This window comes from Heliangelus exortis, chromosome 2 (assembly GCF_036169615.1).
Source record: "Heliangelus exortis chromosome 2, bHelExo1.hap1, whole genome shotgun sequence".
Taxonomy (NCBI): Eukaryota; Metazoa; Chordata; class Aves; order Apodiformes; family Trochilidae; genus Heliangelus; species Heliangelus exortis.
Window position 1 is genome coordinate 112742519 of NC_092423.1, and position 16694 is coordinate 112759212.

Below are 16694 nucleotides of genomic sequence, written 5' to 3' on the forward strand. Positions count from 1 at the left end.
AAAGGTTACAGGAACTGCTGAGAAACTGAAGTTACACGATGTTGCCGCTAAGATTTTTTTGAAGATTCTTCTTAGATTACAATGTGACCCATCAAACTTAAAATATTTCTTTCCTCAAAATGCTTATAATTTTAATATAATGTTACTTATAAGACAACTGATTCTATAACTTCTTCTATACACAAAATGTGTTCCGAAATAGTGTTTTGCACTGGTCAGTGTAAAACAGGAGCAAGAAACTGTGTTTTATATGACAACACACATTATTTTTTTCTTCATGCAATAACACAGCTAGATTCAGCCCATGGTTAATCTGCCTAATCTGCTTCTCTCTCCTCCATCAGTTTCAAAGAGAACTAGGAGTGCTCCCAAAGAAGAAAAATGAAGATAAACTGCCTTCAGTCCTATTTGCGTCTTCAGTAGTAGCAGGATGTTGAGGAATTATGAATAAAATGAAAGCCTCCAAGAAGGAGAGTGCACCTTTCTCAGGACTTGTCAGATGCTCTTAGATACTTTTAAGTGGTACATTGTATTTCAAAACACAGAAGTTGATCTTATATTAAAAAAACCAGGAACAGCATCCAGTTGCACCTTCTGAACTTTCTGAACTTGTAACTGAACAGGTCTTGGCTTACAGAGTTACAGGATCTATCACACTTCTGTACAAATAAAAATGGAAATATTTTCCTGGTATTTTCATAGAAAAGAATGAGTTCCTGATTTCTAAAGCCAATAAGAAGATCTGACAGATCACTGTGAGACTTAGAAAGTTTAAGCTTTATAAATTCCTTCTTAAGACAAGCAGATTAGCCAGAAAAAATGGAGCCTAAGAATGCCCTTGGCTGAGACTTCAGCAATACAGAACAAGGTTCTGGAGGGTGGATATGCAGAGTGGGTGAAATATGGCTTAGAAAATAAAGCACCATTTCCTTTATTATTCTTAATCTTCTCATGTCCTGTGTACATAGATGGTAAACTTACAACTGCAAATGTTGGTGGTAAGGTTAGCATATTTTAGTTAAACTAAGGAAAAAAAAAAAGGGTACTGAAAGGCACACACACATCCCACAGAACTGTGTTAAGAAAAGTGAGCTAAAGTGATTAACAACAAGGACAGTGAGGGGCACAGCACTACATAGCCTTTAACAGTGCTCTCTGCAGTTCCCTCCTCTTCAGGACATGGGGTCCCCATGCAGAGAACATCATCTTGCAGCCCCTTCTTCATGTTCTCTGAAGACAGGCTGAGAAAGTTGGGGTTATCCAGCCTAGAGGAGATTCTGGGTAGACCTTATAGTGGCTTTTCAGTACCTGAAGGAGTTACAGGAAAGCTGGGGAGAGATTTTTGACAGGGGCAGGTAGTGATAGGATGAGGGGTAATGGTTTTAAACTGGAGGATGGTAAATTTAGGCTAAATATTAGAAAGAAATTCTTCACTGTGAGGGTGGTGGGACACTGACACAGGCTGCCCAGGGAAGTGGTAGCTGTCCCTCCCTGTAAGTGTTCAAGCCCAGAGTCTTTGAGAAACCTGGTCAAGTGAGAGGTGACACCAGGGTGTTGAAACCAGGTGATCTTTAAGGTCCCTTCCATCCTAAACCACTCTATGATTCTGTGTTCTCCAATTTCCTTGTGGTGAGAGGTATGTGGGCAAGGAGGTAACATAACATACCATGGTCCTGCAGCCCTACCACTTGGACATAGATAACTCCCCCAGCTCTATGCACCTATAGGCAGGTGCCTGTATCCTAAACTCCAGAGGCACAATGTTCTGGCACAATGACATCAGCAGTTAACTCATATACCAAGGGTTTCCCCTCACCTGTCTGCAACCTGGGTACCCCATTTTCTAGTGGGAGGTGATCCTGTCCATGGCAGAGGGTTGGAACTAGATGGTTTTTAGGGTCCCTTCCAACCCAAACCAGTCTGTGATGCTGTATTGGCTCTTTGTGAGCTGCAGTGCTACTTTGGTCCTGAAAGGAAAATGTGTTAATTGCTTTGTGGGGTTTCTTAACAGGAAACAGTAATATATTTTTCTCATGATTTGAAACTTTGATCAGAAATTGAGAATTCAGAATATGAAATCAAGTCAAACATTCCTGCTTGTTCATACTTTTATTGAGAGCTCAGAGAAAAGCAGCATGCTATCAAGAAATAAGAGTGGGCTATGGCTAAAAGTCAGAGGCTAAAAGACAGTTATGAAGAGTTAAATTGTATGCTGACCGATGTCAAAGGTTACACATGAAGCAAATTTTCTGTCAAAGAATAAATATTTTTTAAGAAAGAATTTAAGAAAGAATAAATTATTTTTTACTGAAAATTTTCAATTCGATGGCACTTGAGGTCTTCAGAATACCTTGTTTTCAATCCTTTTTCTTCTGACCATAGGCTTTTTCCATGCTGTCGGGTATCTTTAACCAAGATTCGATGAACAGTAAGATTTTTCTAGGAGTGAAACTGATGAGAGAAACACCAGGTTAGCCTTATGGATTTTTTTAGACAAAGTTAATCTGTGATAAATTCATTATAAGTGCTCAATACTTCTAATGTCTATGCGTAAAACTCATTTCTCATGGTTTAAATAGGGGAAAGGAATTGCAGACTAAGCCATTCTGTGAAAGCTTAGCCAGCAGTGGAGACAGTTACTAGAAGCAGAGAGTTCTAGCCCAGGCATTGCTCCCTGTGTACCATCCCAAGAAAATTTTTGAAATTTCTATACCTGACTACAGGTTAAAATGTATATTAGAGACAGAAGTGGACAGAAGAATGCCAGAAACAATTAAACCCATTGTTTTTTTCATAATTGGATATCTATAACTAGGTTGACTGCAAGAATACTAACTAAAGGACTGTTGTTACTAAACTTTCTAGATGATTTTTCAGGCATATGACAAAGGAAAGAAGGTAGTGCTGGATGATGAGTCACATTCTTACATTTTGAAAGCAAACAAGTATACAGTCAGAGGCATGATTAGATAAAACTTTTCCTTTCTAATTGCATCCACGATCTTGCTGGCTACATAGTCTGGTTCATAAACAGGAAGCAGGCAGGTTCTGGTGAAACAAGAAACAAAGCATTATGAAATTATAAAACTTTACTTTTGAGATGTACAGTAACACAGAAATAATTTAATTAAATAATTTAAGAATTTTTCCCCATCGTCTCAAATAGTCTTGGAAAGAAGACTCCAGTCCTCTTTGTTCCTTCTGTTATGGAAATAAATTGAAAACACAGTGGTGATATTATGCATTCTAATGAGTACCTGTTTGTGCAAGCCCTGTTCAGACTCTAATGAACCTAATGCCCAAAGAGATTGTGGCATTCAAAAACTCCCAGATAATCCACTGTGTGTGCTGTTCTATGCGTAAGAGTTTGTCCTCTGCACTCCTCCTCTTTTTCTACAGTAGATCTTGAGGTGACAGCTAAATAAACCAGGACCAGGGCTGTTTCCAGCCAGGGGAAAGGCTCTACTTAACATATGCTACTATAGGATGATGAAGGGTGGAACCAGGAGCAAAGCACTGGAAACCCAAGGCCACTGGGATTGCACTTACTGCAATGGCTGATCTTGTGCCAGCAGCTTCTACCAGCATTACAACAACATAGGAACTCATCAGATACTAACACCATGGCTATTACCACTCAGAGGAGCACAACACCTGCTAATACTGTTAATAATAGGTCATGGGTATCCTGAGAGCTGTAACTGTAATCACGGTGTACATGGGACAGAGAACCTCCACAGTGCTCATCCTACTGACAAATGAGGTGGTTTTAAATATTGCCATGCATTCCAAACCATTCCTTGCTGCCTTGGATTTCCATATGTTTAGAGACAGAGGGCAAAAGTACTGAACTGAAAAGCAAATCAGCCTTATAATGGTTAGAAACTGAATATGGGTTATCTAGTGGGTAGTGATTATTTTTCACATATGAAATAATAGTATATGATCTAACTTTTACTTACTGGGATTTAAAGCCTCTAGCTAATTTAGTATTGATAAAATAGGGGCAAATTATTGTGGTTTTAATGCCACATTTTCCTGTATGATGCAGCTCTGAATCCAAGGATTCCATCATTTCAATGATTGCAGCCTTACTTGCAGAGTAATCTGAAAAGGGAAGAAAGAAGAAATATCCAAAGTATGTCAAAACCACAACAATAAGTATTATATACAGTGTGTAATGTTTTGTTATGCTACTTAAGCCCTGAAAGTACTCAGTTAAGTAATAAGCAGTCTTGTAATGAATATTTAAGGATGCTGTGCATGTTGATGATGATAACTGAAGGTTAATGGCTCTTTCCATGCTGTAAAATTGTGTAAGGGTAAGATTAATCCTTTCCAGAAGACTTTTTTTTCAGTGCACTACAGGGATATACAGGAAGAAGAGCTCATTTAACATTTTATGTACATTTCCAGGTACTCATATACAAGCCATACATTCCTTCAGTTTATAATGTCTTCACCCTTTAATACATTAATTACACTTCAGGAAGAACTATTTCTACTGGTGAAATCTTAATATTCAACTTAAAAATTCTGCTACACCCTATTGTTCCTTATTTTGGTTTGCCCTGAAATTACAATACCATTTTATTTGCCCGAGAAGATGGAATCTTGTCTGATTTTTATTGTTTGGTGAATGTACAGAACTTAATCTTTGGAGATAATAAAAATTTGACCTCACACATCTCAGTGCAGTCTTATCTAAGGTAGGCCAGCTTTATGTCCATATCTGGGGGTATGGACCAAATGACCTTCAGGGATTCCTTCCAACCTACAATATTCTACAGTTTTGCAACTGTAATAACCTTAATACAGGAACTTAAAAGTGGTTTCCCAAGGCTTTTTCAAATCACTGTGAAAATAGTTGTTAAGATATAAAAAAATCCAATTGCTAAAGGAGTAACTTCAAAAACTGGCATCACAGACAGCTTGTTGTTCTTCAGGGATTCACCCATAGTGGATGATGGAACCATACAACCTAAAACCACATAGGTAAGGTGTGAAAAGTTATAATGCATGGATGGGCAGGTCCACTCCCTAAAGCTTTGCAATTGGATGTTGAAAGTTGGATGTGACCTATTATCAAAACTGAGTTTGATCCAACAATAACAGGTGGCAAATAAGTATTACAGTAACAGCATCAATCAGCAGAATTACACTGAAGTTCACATTCTCAGAGGGCCACTAAGAGATGTAATAAAAATGTCAAAAAGGCTTGAGAAGAGATTGGGCAGCAAATTCAGGCTGATGAAAGTCAGAACTGTAGCAGACAGCTCTCCTGAGAGAAACAGCTGAGATTATAGAGCTTGAAATACAGTTAGTTCAAATTAGTTTTAATGAAAATTCTGCCAAAATGCCTTCTGGACAGGATAATCACCTTCCAACTAAATGTGTAACTCCAGGTATAACCCATGTACGTCTCCTGACTCTGAACATTCATCTGCAGAAAACCTGTACACAGGGCTCCCTCCCATTGCAGAGGCAGCAGCTGTATTGTCCTCCTGTGGTTGTAAGAGAGGCTGCAGACACTAAAATTTGCGCTAAAATCTCCCTGTGCCACTGAGGCAACCCGACACCATCATCCCCTTGGACACACCCCCACCAGTTGTACCCATGGGCTCTTCCTGAGTGTTCAGTATGTCAGGATGAGCTGCTTAAGCCAAGAGGTCTCCAAGAAAAGTTACTAGCATGTAATTTGTAAGGGTGTTTAAGGACACTAACCTGCCGCTCTGTAGGTTCCCCAGAGTCCTGCTGCGCTGGCTGTGTTAACCAGGTGCCCACGGTTAGCAGCTATCATGGCTGGAAGAAAGGCCTTCAAAGTCTAAAGGACATATATTAAAAAAAACAACAAATCAACCTTCTTTATCTTACAGACATGTCAAAAGTGTTGCATTCCAAATTAGGCTTTACAACCCAGCTTTCTTTTTGGGGCTTTCAGTATAGGAGATGCCGACTGGAGTGCCTGTCTCTGTAAGGCTTTATAAATGAGCGACAGCATTTCCTTGAATGGCTGCCCTCCCTCTGAATATCTGTCAGCTTTAAAACACAGAAAGCAGCACAGTGTTTGTTTTTTCTGCCTCCTGTTACTCGTGGTTTGAGTGCTGTGACTACTGCCAAAGATTCGGTACACAAGAGGGAGCTAGAAGTCAACACATCAAAGGGAGCTCAGCTGTCTGCAGGCCATGTTTTGTGACAAACTTGACTGCTTGACAACTCCAAGCCCCTCGCCACCACTATGGGTGGTATTGACTATATAATAAAGATGATAGTGTTTTTGAGGGGAAGAAAAGAAAAAAGACAAAAGAAGTAACAAAATGTTTTCAATAGCTGAGATGCACTTCAAAGTCTAGTCAGCTCCAGATGTGTGTGCCTGGTATATGTTTTTTTGGTTTAAGGCCCACAGTCACTCTCCTAGGTCTCTTCAGACCTGCTAGAAAAAACACCTCCCTCTGCCTCAAGTATTTGGAAGAATGATGAAATACCTCTGTGGACTGGGTATCCTGTCCTCTGACAGATCAGAGGACTTCTACCTGCAATGGTTTTCTGGTGAGAAATGCCATTTAGAGATGTATTTGCAATAATGCTACATTTTTCCCTGATGCAGACTGATCACTCAGGTTAATAATTGACAAACCTTGGGGTAATAGAAACACTTCCTCACACCAGAAACTCCTAAACATCAACTGAGATGCCAAATTATAGCAAATTTTTTCAGAGGTAAGAAAACAAAGCCAAGATAATACAAACTCTCTAGACTATTTTTTATGTATATTAAGCAGATGGTGACAAGGAATGAAAGCACAACCTGAAGACTGACACCAGCACCTGCAGTATGGTTGTGCCTCTTCTAATGCTACAAGTCTATGAGATAACACCCTCTGAAGCTATCAAGCATCAGGAGTGGGAACACCTTGTGCCATCAGATCAGCACCAACTTCAGCCACAGCTGATGGAGCATGTGTCATGACACAGTTACACAAGCTTTTGATTTACCACAGTGCCCAGGCAAGTTTGTGTTAACATTACTGGGACATAATGGGGAGACTGTCAATTTGGTGTGCCTCCAAGTTTAAGAGGATTAAAAAGTCATTCAAGGCCCTACACATCATTATTCGAATTTGGGTTCCCCTGGTAGATGCCACCATGGGGTTTTTCACACTAAAAGTCTCAGTCACCCAGGGGGGAAAGGAATACATTACCCAGACTTGAGAGAAGAAGTTGACATTTAGAGTCTTTTCAAAATCTGCATCTGCAGTGTCCAAGAACTTTTTTCCAGGAAGAATGCCAGCATTATTGATTAGAATAGTAACATCCCCAACTTCTTTTCTAACCTGAATTAAAAAAAAAAAAAAAAAAAAAAAAGGATTAACAGAAAGCTTTAGAAGGTATCCTTGCCTCTTGTGCTTCATTTATGAAAATGATTAGTGATATTTGCAATTATTTTGGAATGTAAGTACACAAGAACACAAGAGTACACAAGTACACAGGAACTGTTGAACTGCATCATATAAAAGGTCTATCTAACCCTGTAGCCTCTGTTTCATGGTGGGAAGCAGTGAAAAAATAACAAGGTCATTGTCTCCTCCGGTGTAATCCTCAGCTTTCCACATTTTGCAGCTTAGGATCTTCCTGACAGAGATAAGGTACCCATACGTTTGCATTTAATATAGTCTCATTATTTCTTTTTCCACCCAATAATTTGTCTAATTACCTCCTCAACTCCAGAATACTTTTGGTTTCCACAGGAACCTAAGGTAATGAGTTACAAAGTCTTAGTGTGCACTGTGAGCATGCTTTAATTGCAACCTGGACATTTCTTGTCACCTGTTACTGGTATTGTGAGAATCTGTATTCCTCAGATGAGCTTGTTCAGCCCCTTTTCCAGATAATTTCTACCAAATGGGAACGAATTCAATGCAGATTCCTGGGGGATGCTAATCTTTTGAGTACAGAAGCATGTACCATGAAATAGATTTTAAAAAAAATCGCTTGGAGAGAAGGCCAAAATCATCATTAACTTTATTTCAGTTTGTTATAAAAAGATTGACTTATAGTATTAAGAATCAGGCTCACTGCAGAGATTTCTGTGCTAGAGGATTTACTGATGTCTCAAAAACCACAGAGTAATTACAAAAACATGAAAACCACAGGTTTGCTGCTGTCTGGCAATTTGGAAATAGAATGCTTGGAGCTTATGCCCCAACACTTGACCTATCTTTGGGTCCCCCAGGGCACCCTAAGTGTTCAGCAAAGGCTTTTTTCATACTCCTCATAGACAAGCAGAGCTCACATTCTAGCACTCCTCCACCTGTACAAGTAAATGCAAATCTAGACACTGCTGAGTATGGCAGGATTATCCAGCTCTTCTTCTATGAGATGTATGTATACTTTCTCCCTACTTGTACCTTTCAGTCACTGCATTAATCCACATGACACAATAGCAGCATTTTTCTTAAAATGGCTTCATTTGAACTTACTACCCAAAAAACCCCATAGGAAACCTGATTTCCATTTAAAAGATGTCTAGCTGATTATTCTCCATTATGTGTTTTCCAGATGGCTATTAGTCCTTTTCTTTATTATCATTTCCACCAATTTTCTGTAGGACAGGTTTATAGTTTCTTCTTGTCCTCTCAAGTGCTCTTTAAAACTGGCATATTTGCTACTCCTCATTCCTTGGACACATGTACTCTACCCTCATATCTCTACCTTTTGAGATCCATATCTGATTTCCTTGGAATTCTCAGGTGAACACTGCCTGGAAGTCAGTTGCTGCAAGTCAGTTGCTAATTACTTTACCAGTTTATTCTAAACCTTCTCCTTTAGGGACATTAATGATCCAATTTGCTTTCTAGAAAAGAAGTTTCCATTATGGCAAAATACTTCAGTTTTTCTGCAGTTAATATACCAAATAAAAGAAATCAATTTAAATTTTGCTATTTCTCTATCTTCTGTGTCCAAGCTCAAAAATTTTCCTATTACCAACTAAAAAGTTGCAGTTATTTCTGAGAGCAGAAGATACTCCTGTCTGAAAAACTATAAAAAGAAATAAAATCTAAATTTTGATCTAAAAAAAAATTTGGGCTCCACCATTCAAGTCATGCAAAACCTGACAAAGATATTGTATTGTTAATAGTAATTTAATACCTCAACAGAATTTCTGAATTTGAGTTTCTGCTTGTAGCTCAGTCTGTGCACTTCAGAATACTCTCTGCTAATATGGGCACAGCAAATTTTGCAGGCTGGAGCCCTGTGGCTGGTTTGGTTAATGTGTTTGGTGACTGATTACAGTACACAGAATGAACATTTTGGGACTCTGCTAAACTGAGAACAAATAATTTCAAAATATTCAGTATCAATAAGAAAGTCTTAACAAATTACAAATCATAAAATAATCATTTCCGTGCATGTCTTTGCGAGAAACACTCTTAATGGCAATAGGGATTAAAAAAAAATATATATTTTTTAAAGACAACTGATGTTTGTAAATTCTACAGTGATTTTTTTCTTGCAAAAAGAGAATTCTGTAAGAATTGCAGTTTGATTTATGGTATCATTACAATTAAAGAACAAGTATTACATCTGAAGTACTGATCACAAGATGCTCAGACTGATTTTTCGTCTTGCTGGGAAGTGGTAAGAGATATTAAGACTGTTGAACTCACTGTCATTCCTACTCCAAAACTGCTGAAGTTGTAAACAATGTCTCACACAGTGAGGATCACATCACCTCTACTGCCCAAGTAATTGGCAAAAATCATCCTCCTTAAACACTGTGATGGGTTAATATGGAATACTCAACAATAACTTAATGTCCCAGATGGATTTTTTAACCATGTGCTGTTAGCTGGCTGTGCTCCAGATGCTGATAATAAGTACAGGCAAATAATAACTCGCCAACTACAAGCATGAGAATTGAACTTCCAGGTACTTACAGATCCTGAACCCAACTTATCTTTGAAGAGCTTTTCATCAGGAACATTTCTTGAGGAAAAAAATTTATGTCAAAATTTTATAGCTGTGTTAAGAAAGAATTAATCTGTTTTGGTTAAAGTTAAGAATAAGAACAACAAAAGAAAAAGCCCCTCTGACAACTCATAGAGAATTAATGTTGCATTTCCAAGCTATTAAAAAAAAATCTTTCAACCTTCAAATGACAGGAAATATTTTGGCTAATTTCTCTGATTTATGCCTGTGGATATAGAATGTCAAGGGTGTGACTTAAGAGTCATGTACAGAAGTACATAGACTGAGAGTTTAACAAAAGAAGAATTTATCCTTTGATAAAGGCAGAGTGGGTAACTGGATTGTAAGTGAGGTTATACTGGGAAATACTTTCAGACAGTACATAGGTAAAGGACAGCTAAAAATTAATAATGTTAATTTAAAGTACGTTTTCTTGATCCTAACAATAGAAAAAAAAATCTAGAAAGCATAGGAAAGCACAGCAGAAGAATCTCATTTAAAATGGAGTTTTTCTCTTCCTTATTTTCCAGCTGGATTGATCAAAAGAAACTGAAAATGTATCATAAATTGGACTGGTGACCACCCATGTCCTGATGATATTTCTGAAGCCATTACACCCAACATCACCCTTACAGAACTACAGTTTTCTAAAGAAATTGAGAATGGAACCTCTCCTTATAATTTCCACTGTATGTGAGTTTTTTTCTTAATATCTTAAAGAAATTTTTTAAGCCTAAACAAGCCAATACATTGGCCTAACCTCTACCATGCTCCAAGTCCAAAAGAAGTTACCATCTCACAATGAAAATTGGAATGGATAAATCTTGACAGAACAAACACAGTAATTTTGTTGCAAATGTAGCCAAAGTTTCACCAAGAAGCTACTTGTCAAGGAAAGAAAATCATTGCCCTTCATGGTTACTTCCCTTTAGTGATCAGCAGTTTCTAAAAAACTTTTTCAACAGAGTACACTATTAAAAAGAAGCAAAAAAATTAGAAGCAACAAGCCAGATCAGAAGCTGTATCTTACCTTGTCTGCCTGTTCATAGACCTGCTCCCTGTTGCTGCAGTCACAATGGTAGGTAAAAACTCGTTTAGCTCCATATTTTTTGGCTAATTTGCTTGTTTCTTCATTATTTTTATCATCAACATCCCAAAGAACCAAGGTTGCTTCCAGAGGAGCAAACTTTAAGGCGATCTGCCTTCCAATCCCATTTCCGGAGCCAGTAATAAGTACTATTTCTCCAGCAAAATTTTTTTTGCATGGACAGATAAGTGAGAATAAATTCTTAAAAAATAAAGAAATTATCAATTTCAGGAACTGCAGTGTATTCAGGATGAAGTTGAACATGGTTTTTCAGGCACAAATATGGCTTGTCTGTTAGACAACCCCCAAAATACAATGTTACTGGCGTAAGATCCCACGGAGATTTTGCCTAAAAAATAAAATAAAATAATAATAAAACTAAAACAATAATAACAATAATAAATATATGTATACTTTCAAGCAGCTATTTATTTCACACTGTTCTTTAGTGCAGGAAGAAAACCCGAGAGTCACAGAATGGCTTGGGTTTCATCTAGTTCCAACCCGCTGTAATGAGCAGGGACACCTTCCACTTGACCAGGCTTTTAAAATACATTACAACAGACCTTGTGAAAGCTGCCAGCTTCTTACCAGTAGGATTAAAGTAGTACCTTCAATTAGATCCTACACACCCACTACTTCGCTCCATTTCTCAGCTTCCATCTAGGTTGCTACAAAGATATAGTAATTAAACATTGATACTGTGGCAATTGCTATGACCTTTGTGTTCATCTCAAGGTGACATTACCTGAACGAAAAAGCACTGAAAACACCGAAGCCTTCCAAAATCAGGTGCCCTCCTTGGCATGGCATGTGCTGTTTCAGAACAGCAGGCAGTAGGAGCCTACCGATTCTCCAATGTTAAATAGCCGAAGTCACACAACATTATTTTATGTGTGAGCAAAACACCAACTACACATGAGGACATGGTGTGGCGAGTTATGAACCCTGATTTTCATCCTGTATATCATTTCCTTAACAGTATTTCAGACGGCAACCACAAAGCTCAACAGCAGAATACACCCATCACCGTCCCGCCGGACCCGTCCCGCTGCCTCCTGCCCCTCTGCCAGCCTCGGGCAGCCGGGATGAGCCCCCGCTGGGATGAACTCCGTCCCCTGCTGCCTTCGCCCCCTCCCCATCTCCTTCCGGCCCTGCCCCAGCAGGGATGACCGTCCCATCCCGGTGCCATCCCATTGCGCGGCCACCTCCCAGCCATCCTCCGGAGGGTCCCCGTGTGCTCACCGCTGGCTGCCCCGCACCGCACTGACTGCCCCGCACCGTCCAGGGGTGGTTTTACCTGGCCCGGTCCGGCCCTGCCCATCGTGGACCAGGGGGCGGTCCTGCCCAGCCCAGCCCTGCCCGTCGGAGCTCAGGATGTGGTCCGGCCCGGGCGTGACGTGCCCACCGCAGCCCCCGGTCCGGCACCGTCCTTCCACGGCATTGTCTGCCCCCAGGGTTTTGGGTCGGTGCGGGGGCGCAGGCAGCCCGGGGGGAACTGCATGGTGCTGGCTTGGTGCTCCCGGGCCCCACCCGCCCCAGCCAGCTGGGGTGGCATCTTTAGGCAGGTGTCTTGCTCAGGACTTGAACGACCTGGAAAGCAAGTGCTCTTCCCTTCCTCTGAGGCTCCTTTTGTTGCACTTAAGAAATTAAATGCTTCTTAATTCATGTCATAAATTACTGTTCTCCCAGCTTGCCCACTTGCTGGAATGGGGATAAACCAGGAGATGCTGATCATAAATTCAAGTTCTGTGTCAGGGGAGATTTAGGTTGGGTATCAAGAGAAACTTCTTCACAGAAAGGGTTGTTAAGCACTGGAACGGGCTCCCCAGGGAGGTGGTTGAGTCACCATCCTTGAATGTGTTTAAAAATCTCCTGAATGATGTGCCTGGGGACATGGTTTAGTGGTGGGTCATCAGGAACATCATCTAACCCTATTACCCAATAGGGTTAGAATGAAGTTGGACTCGATGATTTCAAAGGTCTTTTCCATCCTGAGCAATTCTATGAAATCTGTAAATGTCTCTCTATAAAACAGTAAACCTGATTACCATTGTTTCACCTCTTTAAAATAAGAACTGTGGTTCCTCTGTTCTCCGTACATACATTATCCAGCTTTAGTACCACATTCATTGCCTCACTGTTGTGTCAGTATCTTCTGTTCAAGATTGAATAGAATCCTGCTTGGGCCTGTAAGGATGTGTTGGTCCTGCTGTATTCTCACCTGGTCTTGATCACAGTGATATCCTCAACATATTGTTGATGTAAAAAGGCAAATGAAGCAAGCACTGTTTATTTGCTGTACTTTGAATTTTCACTAAGTGATATTAAAGGTCTTGTCATGTTTATTAGCAAGTTAGAGAAGGAAAGAATTTGAATAAAGTCATGGTGCACTCTGGTCCACCCATCTACATTGGGTTACATTCAGATTACAGTTTATGGGGAATCACAGACCTACAGAATGGTTTGGGTTGGAAGGGACTTTAAAGACCACCTAGTCCAAAGCCCATTGCAATGGGCAGGAGCACCTCCCACTAGACAAGAGGACAAGGGGAAATGGTTTAAAAACTTGAAGAGGGGAGATTTAGGTTAAATATTAGGAAGAAATTATTTCCTCTGAGAGTGGTGAGACACTGGCACAAGTTACCCAGGGAAGTTGTGGCTGCCCCCTCCCTGGCAGTGTTCAAGGCCAGGCTGGATGGGGCTTTGAGCAACTTGGTCAAGTGGGAGGTGTCCCTGCCCATGCAGGGTTGTTGAAACTGGGTGATCTCTAAGGTCACCCTAGGTTTAACCTGAGCTAGGGTCTAGACCCCTTCTAGTCCTCCCCCCAGCTTTTCTTGTAGGCTATCTTCAGGTACTAGGAAGCTGCTATCAGGTCTCCCTGGAGACTTCTTTTTTCATGGCTGAAAAACCCCAACTCTCTCAGCCTGCCCTCATAGGAAAGGTGTTCCTACCCTCTCTTCATCTACATGCCCTTCTACATGGCTTCTGGACTCACCTAAACAGCTCCATGTCCTTCTTGTGTTGCAGACTCCAGAACTGAACACAGTGCTCCAAGTAGGGTCTCACAAGAGTGGAGCAGACCTGCGGATCACACTTGTTTTCATAGAATCATTCAGACTTGAAAAGACCTGTAAGATCATCCAGTCCAACCTTTAACCTAACTATACTAACATAGCTCTGCCAGCCCACTGCCAACCCATGTCCCTAAGCACTGTATCTATACAATTTTCAAACACATTCAGGGATCATGATTCAATCATTTCCCTAGTCAGCCTGTTCCAGTGCATAATAACCCTTTCAGTGAAGAATTTTTCCTATATCCAATCTAAACCTCCCATGGTACAACTTGAGACCATTTTCTCTTGTGCCATCACTTTTTACTTGGGAGAAGAGACTAACACCACCTGGCTACAACCTCCTTTAGGTAGCTGTAGAGAGTGATAAGGTCTCCTCTCAGCCTTCTATTCTCTGGACTGAACAACCTCATTTCCTTCAGATACTCCTCATAAGATTTGTGCTCTAGAGCCCTCAATAGCTTTGTTGCCCTTCTTTGGACCTGCTCCAGCACCTCCATGTCTTTACTGTATTGAGTTGCCCCAAAACTGATCACAGTACTTGAGGTGAGGCCTTAGCAGTGCCAAATAAAGGAAGAAAATCACTTCTCTAGTTCTGCTTGTCTCACTGTTTCTGATAGAAGCCAGGATGTCTTTGGCCTTCTTGGCCACCTGGGCACACTGATGGCTCATATTCAGCTGACTGTTGATCAACACCTCCAGATCCTTTCTGCCTGTCAGCTTTCTGGCTGTAGCATACTCCTGTTTGCTACATGTAGCACATGCCTGTAGCATTGCATGGGGTTGTTGTGGCCCAAAGGCAGGACTCAACCATTATTTTTGTTGAAGCTCATACAGTTGGCATCAGCCCATTGATCCAGCCCATCCAGGACTCTCTGTAGAACCCTTCTACCCTCAGGCAGACCAACACTTCCACCCAACTTGGTGTTGTTTGCAAACTTACTGAGAGTCCACTCAATCTGCTCTTCAAGATCAGTGATAAAAATATTGGACAGGAGTGGTCCCAGTGCTGAGCCCTGAGGAACACTGCATGTGACTGGCTGCCAGGTGGACTGAACTCAGTTCATCACCACTCTTCAAGCCCAGCCATCCAGTCAGTGTTTGACCTAGCAGGAGTGTATGCCCATACTAGACTTGGGTGGCCAGTTTTTCATGAGGATGTTGTGGGGAACAGTGTCAAAGGCTTTGCTGAAGTCCAGGAAAATCTGTCATCCACTGAATGTGTCGCCTTGTTACAGAATAAGATCAGATTCATCAAGCAGGACCTTCCTTTCATGAACCCATGCTGACTGGGCCTGATTTGCTGGTTGTCCAATGGTGCATAATGGAACTCAAGACGTCCTGTTCCATACCCTTTTTTGGCACAGTGGTCAGGCTGACAGGTCTGTAATTCCCCAGATCACCCTTCTGGTCCTTGAAGATGGGCATCACATTTGCCAGCCTCCAGTCCACTGATTGTCCAGGATTGCTGACAAAGGATGATCAGTGGTTTGATGAGCACATCCGGCAACTCACTCAGCACCCTGGGGTATAACCCATCCAGCCCCACAGACATGTGTGCAACTAGATGATGTAACAGGTCACTAACCATTTCCTCTTGGATTATGGAAGTCTTATGTTGTTTCCTGTCCCTGTCTTCCATGTCAGGGTGCTGGGTACCCAGGGCACTAGTCCCAGTGTTAAAGACTGAGGCAAAGAAGACATTAAGTACCTCTGTCTTTCCTTATCCTTGGTAACTACCTTGTTCCCCTGCATCCAATAAATGGTGAAGATTCTCCCTAGTCCTCCTTTTGCTAATATATTATATTATATAATATACCTCCTTTTTGGTAATATATTTATAGAAATGTTTCTTGTTATCTTTCACTGCAGTGGCCAAAATGAATTCTAGTTGGGCTTTGGCCATTCTAATATTCTTTGGGGTGTGTTTAGAGCACACTGGTGTGGCTTGAGCATTTGCTGGTGAAGATTGAGGCAAAAAAGTCATCGAGTACCTCGGCCCTCTTCATTGTCCAGCGCAGAGCTACTAAGATGATTAAGGGAGTGGAACATCTCCCTTATGAGGAAAGGCTGAGGGAGCTGGGTCTCTTTAGTTTGGAGAAAAGGAGACTGAGGGGTGACCTCATCAATGTTTTCAAATATGTAAGGGGTGAGTGTCAGGGAGATGGAGTTAGGCTTTTCTCAATGGTGACCAGTGATAGGACAAGGGGTAATGGGTGTAAATTGGAGCATAGGAGGTTCAAGTTGAATATCAGAAAAAATTTTTTTACTGTAAGGGCGACAGAGCCCTGGAACAGGCTGCCCAGGGGGGTTGTGGAGTCTCCTTCACTGGAGACATTCAAAACCCGCCTGGACACGTTCCTAGGCGATGTACTCTAGGGGGCCCTGCTCTGGGGGGGTTGGACTAGATGATCTTTCGAGGTCCCTTCCAACCCCTAGGATTCTATGATTCTATGATTCTATGATAACCTGCATGGGCAAGTCTCTCATGTCCTTTCAGAGAGGGCCCACATTTTCTCTAGTCTTCCTTTCATCACTGACATACCTGTAGAAGCTTTTCT

At 41.1% G+C, this 16694-nt stretch overlaps 1 protein-coding gene across 1 annotated transcript; it reads right to left on the minus strand.

Moving 5' to 3' along the window:
* Positions 1 to 2300: 2300 nt before the first annotated feature.
* LOC139793220 (epidermal retinol dehydrogenase 2-like) lies at positions 2301 to 12379 on the minus strand. Its single transcript, XM_071737589.1, has 7 exons — positions 12302 to 12379; positions 11000 to 11405; positions 7203 to 7334; positions 5725 to 5824; positions 3963 to 4107; positions 2929 to 3048; positions 2301 to 2451 (listed from the first exon to the last, which is right to left on the minus strand). The coding sequence occupies exons 2-7, from the start codon at positions 11318 to 11320 to the stop codon at positions 2358 to 2360; spliced, it is 912 nt and encodes a 303-aa protein (XP_071593690.1). The 5' UTR covers positions 11321 to 11405; positions 12302 to 12379; the 3' UTR covers positions 2301 to 2357.
* Between the last annotated feature and the right edge of the window lie 4315 nt (positions 12380 to 16694).

Bases quoted from the DNA above. Each gene is read 5' to 3' on its own strand.
- LOC139793220 (XM_071737589.1), bottom strand. From the start codon at position 11,320: ATGTTCAACTTCATCCTGAATACACTGCAGTTCCTGAAATTGATAATT. The intron at 7,335-10,999 runs GTAAGATACAGC...TTTTTAATTCAG, and splicing joins TCTATGAACAGGCAGACAAG to GTTAGAAAAGAAGTTGGGGA. The intron at 5,825-7,202 runs GTAATGTATTCC...TATGTCCTTTAG, and splicing joins ACTTCTTCTCTCAAGTCTGG to ACTTTGAAGGCCTTTCTTCC.